General features: G+C 39.8%; 1 protein-coding gene across 1 annotated transcript in view; it reads left to right on the top strand.

Annotated features, from left to right (window-relative positions):
- Nucleotides 1-9079, top strand: part of DMRT3 (doublesex and mab-3 related transcription factor 3) — a 13826-nt gene extending 4747 nt beyond the window's left edge. The window contains exon 2 of the mRNA XM_006918397.2: nt 7382-9079. Coding sequence (XP_006918459.1) covers nt 7382-8346 — 965 coding nt within the window. The 3' untranslated portion in view covers nt 8347-9079. The remainder of the gene's footprint in view (nt 1-7381) is intronic.
- Nucleotides 9080-9370: the final 291 nt, after the last annotated feature.

Raw genomic sequence — 9370 nt, 5'->3', positions numbered from 1 at the left:
GGAGGTACGAAAATCCTGGGAAAGGCACTTTTGATGGCAGCAGTTATAGTGGACTGTTGTCTCCTTGCGGCCAGTCTGGCTGGTCTGGCACTGGCCCCCAGGCCAGCACTGTGCTGCAGCCGTCTGCTTCCTTGCTCACTTGCAGAGGCTCGGCAAGGGCCCAGAAGCAGCGAGCCTGAGGAGCAAGACTTTCCATGCCTTTCCCACTATTGCCTTACAGGCCACTCACTCCCTCTGTGTTGTGTGGAGAGCTTCTATGGGTTGCCAGAGTTAGCAAGAAAAAAAAAAAAGCAAATAGAAAACAGGATGCCAAATATTGCATGGAACATACTTATGCTAACAATTCTTCATTACATATATGAAATTCAAATTTAACCAGGCATCCTGTTATTTTATCTGGCAACCCTAGGCCAAGGCCGTCATCTCCCAGCTCCAATCACAACCCCTGGTGGCCCTTGGGATGGGGGTCACTTCTGTGAGACTCAGCTTCTCTCGCTCCTTGGGGCCTGAGCTGCTCAGGGCATGCTTCCGAGTGGCGATGGCGTACATCTCGTGATCTGAGTACAAGGTTGGCAGGAAAAATGAGAGTGTTTTCTATGTCTAGGAACCAGAGTTCCACTGCCATCCGGGAAAGAATATACCCCCACCCACACACTTCTCCAGGTTATAAATCTGGTGGATAGCAGTGCTCTCGGCTTACACAACCAACTTTTCTTTTCCCTGATGGATGAACTCCTAGGTTTAAAAGATTACAGTAATCACAGGAGGACAGTGTAAATCGAATCTGATAGCAATAACTTTTGGGGAAGGTCAGGCTCAAGTGAAATGTTACCAAGCAACAGGCATTTTGTTTGCAAAATACAATCAAAGAGCATTGATGAGAAATTCTTTGCCGCAGCCAGTCAGCACTTTCTGCTAACAGCTTTACAGAGGGAAAGGGAGTAAATCTTAATAAATCAACGTCTCTGGGCGACTTGGAGCCCCTTTCTGGAAATGTTGCACTTCTTCCTGACAGGCAGGAGAACAGAGCCCAGTAAAAATCTATTTGCCTGCCTGCTTGCCTCCCCTTTCCCTTTCTTCCTCTCCTCCTTCCCTCCTCCCCTCTTGCTTTCCTCCTTTCTCTGGCTTTTTAATCTGTTATACTTCCCAGCCACTCAGGTCCCTGGACCCTCATGTCTAGTCCCATGTGACTGTGATGCCAGAATGGATCTTGAGCTGGGGTATCTATGGGCACCCATGGCCAACCTTGAGGCCTTGAGTGCCACTCCCCAAGAGTCCTACATGGCTTTAGTGAGTCATCCCCTTGTCTGAACACTAAGGAGAAATTAATACATATCTGATTTTTTTTCAAAAAATTTTTATTATATAGTTAAATAGCTATAAAAATAAGCACAATCAACTACTGAATAACTATATTATGAAAAATTTAAATTTCAGAACATCAGTTCTTTATGAAATCTCTAATCTCTTTTGATTCCAATGACTAGGCAGACATAAATTTTACAAAGCTCATATAAGTGTTCTGCTTTTTTCCACACTGATTATTACTTTGTTTAATTCAGTATGAATATCTATTGTACCCATAGTCTTAACATGTGAATGTTTACAATATTCCCTCCAATGAATGTACTATAGTATGTCCAGCTATTGGCCTTTGAGTTACTTGCTGTGTTTCAACGTAAAATATGACCAATTGCAAAGGTCATTTGGAAATTTTGCAAAAGATTAGTTAGTAAACTGGAAACCTTCGGTGGCCAAGAAGCAATGCTTTTGATCATCTCAGTATAATCTTACCTAGTACAATGCCTGGGCACATGGTGAAGAATTTAAGGATATTTGTTAAATAGATGGAAGAATGAGTAGACAGCTGCATTTTTATAAGTACCAAGTAAACGTGTACTTTTATAGGTAATTCTCTCCTGCTTCTTAAAAGGTGTTCCTTTCTGAGTCAAGAAAATGTCAAAACTAAATTTGTGCGGGACATATGAAGTCCATAGTTGCAAACCATACTTCCTTTAGTCCAGTTGGTTTATATACCAACATCCTCCAAAAATATTAGTACCAAGGAACTATCTTGATGCTTCATACATTATTAAGCCAGTGTCGTTAATGATTTTTTAAAAGAAAAGGGTGAGTATGTATTTTTACTTTTCACAAGTTTTCTTTTCCCCTCAGGAAGAAAAGAGTTCAGACTGACTTTCATTTTCTGCTGTACTTCAGGGTGTTAACTATTCATTTCTTTATGATTCTGCACCTCTAGTTTGAGATAAAGATAACAGAAATTGCCAAAAGCCTGTCTCCTGTTAGAATTCTGACTGTGCATTCGTCTCATCTGCTTCAGACCGGTCCTGGTCCTGGTCCTGCTTGACCTCCTTCCCTGCCACTGCTCTTAGATTTGTGTGCTTTGAAAATGACCCATCGGGGAACAGTTATTTAGAGATGTGGTTCCCAAAGCTCAAGTGAACAGATGAGGACATGGCAATCCATGTTTCGGAATGCCTCACATGATTTCAAAAGAAGAAAAACGTCTAGTGACTTGGGCTACGAAACATTTCTCTCTATGACAGGATTTTTGTTTTCATTCTGGATGTAAGGTATATTTTGTTTTTGTAGATATAATTGGATAAAATGAATAAAACTCACCACATTTAAGTCAGAAAGATTTTCCATGTTTATGTGTCTTAAGCAGAATGTTTGTTTCATATACAGGGTAGGCTTTCTCAAAATATTTGAAATAAATACCTAGAATTTTTTTTATTTGACTGCATTTTCACACAAAAAAATTCTCTAAAGAAATTTAGATTTTGCAAACTGTAATTTTTAGATCAGAAATCACTTTTGGGTGAGTATTCATTTTCTCCACTTAAAGTCTTTTATCTATCTTGAATATATCGTTATTACCCATAGAAAAAATTTCCTTCTTAACTGAATATCATCTTTTAAAAACCTTTACCCTAGAGAAAAGTTTATTTCAGGGGTGGCTGTGAGTGTTTCTATATCATTAAAAATATGAAATTAAAGAGTGAACATTTAGTAAGATTTAAAAAACATCTATATGTTTATGCATTAGAAACAGCAGATTGGGTTATTACAAACCAATGGGTGGTTTGTAATATCAGATGAAATTTATTTCTTTGTACTTTTTTGTCTAGTAGTTTTGGCTTTCTACACCCATATACTAGGGGTAAAAATATTATCAGTTGAAATACACTCTTACTCTTATGTTCTAGGAATTAGAGTGTCAGTTTCAAGAAGAAAGAGGGTAAAGCATTTGGGGAGTAGGTCTCTTTTTATTTTGTTAGTTGGCAGTTTCACATTTCTATATCTAGAAAGCCCTTTGTGTTTTAAACCAACATGAACAATTTATAAAATTCATTTAAGGAAAAAATCTAAAGATGTAAAAAAACACCTGTTATTAAATTACACTTTATCACTAGACTCAAAACTCACTCTCTATAATTACTTGCGAAAGTCTGTGTTTGTAATAGAATAATTTATAATACATCTAGTTTAGGTACAACAATACAACTAATACTAGACATCATAGTGCCACAAAATTGCAGGGGCTGTATATTCTGCTTTCAGACATTAATGAAGGGCAGGGAGTTATTCTTGATGCAAGCTGAGAGGCTAATCTTTTCTTACCCAGTTTTTAAACCCCAATAGCCTTGATGGTTGATTGGGATTCTGCTCACTTAACACCCCGTGCAGGACTTTATGTGCTATGTAGGTGTATGGATGCCATAGGTGCATCCCACTCGTTGCTTCTTTCAACATCTTCTGTCTTCTCTTTGAACACAGTATAAACGGTTAAAATGTTCTGAATTTGTAGATTAGATGTCTGTGACATCTTGTTAGCTTTTATTACTTTTTGGCCATAGCCTATAATCCCATTTGGAGAGGCTGATCAGCCCGGAAACCTGCAGAGAGAGTGGGTGAATCAACACAGTACACCACTCCTTGAGATGTAATCAGAAGTGTGTGCCGCACTGGGCAAGACATAGTAGCAGAGGAAAAGGGGAGCGTGAGAAAATAAGAAAGAGGCTTTTGCAATCTGGAGGTTCACAGTAGGTTAACAAGTTAGTACCCATGTAGGATTCCACTGTGGCCTGTTCTGTAGAACAGGAAATCAGGTACGACAGTGGAATTTTGTATTATCAGACTTATGCCATCCCATATCCAATTGATTGATACAGTATATCCTTTGCCATTTTGGAAAAAAAAAATGACTCATTTTCATAATGGTGGATAGATCAGATTAGCCAGAATAGCATTCCATAGTTCCCCTTTGAATCACAGAGTCTGAAGTGTTCTGTGGAATAGTGGATTTGGTTGATGGACCCCAAAACATATTCCTCACATGTTTTCAATGTTGGAGACTCATCCAGGGTGAGGAAAATTTGCCTTTTAAAATAGGAAGCTATTTTTAGGTTCACACTTTCTTTTAAAAATAGCTAAGTTTTGAGCCATTTAGCTGTACTTATACTATACCCTTTAATTACTAAAAGGGCCAGTTGTTCTTCTTATTTTAAACAAAATCTCTTTATAGCTGTGATACTGTGTATCATATTTCCTCTTTTTTATTGTGGGAAAATATATATAACATAAAATTTACTATTTCAACCATTTTAAGGGTACAATGTAGTGGCATTAAGTACATTTACAATGTTGTGCTGCCATCGCCATTATCCATTTCCAGAACTTTTTCATCATCTCAAACCGAAACTTTACCCATTAAACAGTAGGTCCCCATTCCACCTCCTCTAACCCCTGGTAACCGCCATTCTGTTTTCTATCTCTATGAATTTGATCATTCTAGTTACCTCATATAAATGGAACCATACATATTTGTCTTTTTGTGACTGGCTTATTTCACTTAGCATGTTTTCAAGACTCATCCATGTTGTAGTATTTGTCAGAATTTTTTATTCCTTTCTGAGGCTGAATACTATTCCATTGTATGTATAGAACATGTTATTTATCTATTTATCCATCTACGAATGCTTGGATTGCATTCACCTTTCGGCTATTGTGGATAATGCTACTATCACATTTGTATACAATGGGTATTATATTTGCTGCTTAGCAAATTCTGTCTAGCTGCGTTTGCTTTTTTCTTGAGTCTTATCTCCTCAACTTGATAATAAGTTCCACAAATTAGGGGCAAGTCTCACACTTACTTGTATTTTCCACCATTTATTCTGTGTCCCTCAGTGTCTTGCACATTACAGGAACACAAATACTTGATACCGAAAATAACAGATAATGAAAACAATAAAATTAAGGAAATAAGAAACTGCATTGAGGTACATAGTATTTAAAACATTATTTTATGTCCGTATTTGCTCATGGAGAGTATTTGACTCGTTTTCCCAAACTATTAAGCAGGGGCCAAAATCCAGTTGTGTGTTCAGTTCAGTGCCCAATTAACATACCCTCACTGTCCACTCATTTTCAGGTGTTTAATAATAGAGGAACAACCAGGAGGTATGTATGGCGTCATGAGTCGGGAAAATTTAGATAGGTCTAGCTGACTAGAATATGAACCTAAAAAAGCTTTTTTCGTTGCTGTTTTCTCTTTTGGATCAAGGACAAATACCACATTAACTTAGGAGATGAAAGCTGGGTCCACAGTCCTAGGAAGTTGCAGGAGAGAATACGTCAAATTTCTCTATCAGAAATAGGTCTTTTGTGCATCCCAGAGTTGTTATAGAAAGCAAAGATGGCTTAACATGTGTGGGCTGCAAATGAGCTCCATATGGACACGTTATGTTTTATATTGGAAAAAAAAAGCAGTTTACTTAATATGCAAATTTGGGATAAATATGAATTCATATCAGACTTATGATTGAAAGTCGCACTGATCTAATGTAAGAATATTTTTAAAAAGTATTTATGCTTGGCATATATTTATTGCTTTGTGAAGAACCAAAGTTTGTTTTTCAGTTATATTTAAGATACAGCCATATTAGAAGAACGTTCATAAATGGGCCTTTGTTTAAGTCTTTTAAAATAAACAACAACAAATAGGAGGAGATGGATTTTAGAAGCTACTTTGATGAAATTTCACCAGCCGGCTATCTACACGTAATCAGGTGTGCCCACAGAGAAGCCGACAATGAGGCTATTCAGGCAGGGAAGTAAGAAAACACAGGCAAACCGATTGTTTACAACCTGATAAATGGGTCATTAATAATTTTCATCTTTAGATCAGTTACACTGGCTTTGAGTAGACACAGCCAGTACGTGTTTTAAGAGGGATAAAAATCTACTTGCATATAGCTTGTTAATAAAGAATATGTTCCTTTATTATAAAGGCCTATTAGAATTTACTTCTGCAAGCAAACCAGTCTTACCTCCTCCTTTCTGCCTGCTTAGCACTGTAATATTAGCACTTTTGGGGGTAATGTCTTAGGTCAAAATGTCAAATTTGCAACTGGTTTACTCCATAGTAAATCTCTGCTTTACTTGGGAAGCTTTTCTTTTTCTCTCTTCTTTAAAAATAATTCAAGAAGGTTTCTTTAATTCCTTTCCATGAACTTTACTAATAAAACAGTTTATGAAAACACATCTCCCTCTTGCACCCCAGGTCCTGGAGTTATGGATGCATTGTCTCATTGATGGGTCATGCTCCCTGTGCAGTTTCACAGACTCTCTACAGCCATTTCCTTCTTCCTCTTCCGCAACCTGGCCCACCATCTGGAATGCACAGCTGGTTTTGCTTGCCCTTTAATGCGAGTTACAGACAACCAAGTCTGCCAGCCCCTCAGGTGGCTCTTGAAGAAAGATTTCAATGTATAAAGGCTTTTTTCTTTCACTCTGGCAATTATTGTACATGGTATCCTGTTGAAACATATTGAAGACTATTTCATAAGACATATTTAACACAAATATGGGAAAATGGATTTAAAATATGAAAATTTCCCATAGTATACGGGTTGTGCACTGGCCGATGATGTCCTTAGACTATACTGGCCACCTTATTTGCAAAAGAGGAGCCCTGTGCTGTTCTTCCCTGTGCTGTGTTTATCCCCAGCCCATAGAGAGTCTTTACTTAGATCATACTGCCAGACAGCCACATCGTCTGTGGGTCTAGGCATCACGCTGCTGGCATGTTTCAGGCAGGCTTCCCTGCACACACCATTATGGGACATCACTGTGGTTTGTAAGGTGTTATAGACAGGATTTTCTGTTTGTTTTGTTTTTGCTGTTTGCCAATGACATAGTTTGGATTTTTGTTTTTTTATGGCTTGTGGTATGTTCTAACCCACTGAGATGCATTTCCCATTCCAGAAAGCCTGTGCAGGGCTCTCTCCTGAGCACATCTGCTCCCCTTTATGCACACCAGCAGAGGATTAACCCAGCTGTTCTCTGCTTCCAGATTTGACTGAAGAGCGACTTGGGGACAGCAGCACGGCAGACAACACAGAGACCTTTAGTGACAAAGACACCGACCAGAGGAGCTCCCCAGATGTGGCAAAGAGTAAGGGCTGCTTTACACCTGAGAGCCCCGAGATAGTGTCGGTGGATGAAGGCGGGTATGCGGTCCAGAAAAACGGAGGCAACTCTGAGAGCCACCCTGGCAGTCCCAAATACCATGGGGAACAGAATCACCTCCTGATCGAAGGCCCCTCGGGCACCGTTTCTCTGCCCTTCAGCTTGAAAGCCAACAGGCCACCTCTGGAAGTGTTAAAAAAAATATTCCCCAACCAGAAGCCCACAGTGCTTGAGCTGATCCTGAAGGGCTGTGGGGGGGACCTGGTGAGCGCCGTGGAGGTCCTGCTCTCCAGCCGGTCCTCCGTCTCAACAGCTGACCGAACTTCCACAGAGCCCGAGAGTCTTGTGCTGCCCTCCAACGGGCACATCTTCGAACACACCTTGAGCTCCTACCCCATCTCCTCCTCCAAATGGTCTGTGGGATCAGCCTTCAGAGTCCCAGACACGTTGCGGTTTTCCACTGACTCTGGTAACGTGGTCCCCAACCCCTTGGCCGTGCCCCTGCAGCACCCTTTCCCCCAGCCGCCCAGGTACCCTCTGATGCTGAGGAATACTTTGGCGAGAAACCAGTCAAGCCCCTTTTTGCCCAACGATGTCACCCTGTGGAACACCATGACACTGCAGCAGCAGTACCAGCTGAGGTCCCAGTACGTCAGCCCTTTTCCCAGTAACTCTACCAGCGTCTTCAGAAGCTCACCTGTCCTCCCCACTCGTGCCCCCGAAGACCCTCGGATCTCCATCCCTGATGATGGGTGTCCAATTGTGTCAAAGCAGTCCATTTACACTGAGGATGACTATGATGAGAGGTCCGACTCCTCAGACTCTAGAATACTCAACACATCATCTTAAAGTGGTGCCAGATGGGAGGTGACCAAATGACATTTTCTGTGCATTTGAACCCTGAGGGTCTCCCTGAAGAGAAGCCACATCCGCTGTGTACCCTTTCTTTCTGTTTGACAAAGTGACTGTGCTTGATTCTATACCTTAGCAATAAAAACATAACTTATTTAATTTCTTGCACTTCACTGGAAAATGCCAAATAGCTCTGCTCTGTGGCTTTAGTGCTGAATGTTTATTGTAAAAGAGAGTCTGATGATAAGAATAGTCTTGGGAAAGCTGGCTCTATGGAAGATTTATTTGGGAATGTAAAGCTGAAGGTCAGCCTTGCTCCTAAACTCATCCTGGAATGTTCAATAAAATAGTATACTTGAATGCAGTTTTGTAAAAGAGGATTCTTCAGGATATGTGAAACCTAAAGGAAGTAGTTCGGTTGCAAATGGACTATAAACAGGGACAATATATTCTTAGGCTAAAAATCCTTCTTGCATTTTAAAGAGAGACTGCACTTAAGAATAGAGTGAACTGCTCACATGCTTATTTAAGCTTGGACAGTTTTCTGAGACAAACTCCATTAAGAATTATTCTTTTCACATGGCTGAATTTAAACATGTGTAATGTCAATGTAAAACCATTCACAGCTGTGAACTGCATGAAATGTATTGTGAAATGAACACAAGATTAAGCTTTGTCAGGTTAATGTAGCATGCTAAGGACTAGAAAAAAATAAAATAAGGAGATGATCTTGGTTTATGTCATTTCTACTTGTGGAAAGAAGATCTCTAAGAAGCAAAACTTGATGTAAAAGCTATTTACTAGCGTGCAGATCCGGAATCAAGGTGTCAGTTAAATGAGACATTCCTTGAGAAACATGCATGGCCAAGTTTTGGGGCTGCATTCAGAAAGACATAGAATTTATTGTTCAAGAATAGAGTTAATTCAATCCCTTTATCCATTCATTTATTTTTTCAACAGATACTGAGTGCCTACTATGTGTAAGAGAGTGCTCCTTGCATGTGATTGTTACCTGCCCATG

This window comes from Pteropus alecto, unplaced genomic scaffold, assembly GCF_000325575.1.
Source record: "Pteropus alecto unplaced genomic scaffold, ASM32557v1 scaffold95, whole genome shotgun sequence".
NCBI lineage: Eukaryota > Metazoa > Chordata > Mammalia > Chiroptera > Pteropodidae > Pteropus > Pteropus alecto.
This window is presented reverse-complemented; position numbering and strand designations above follow the sequence as displayed.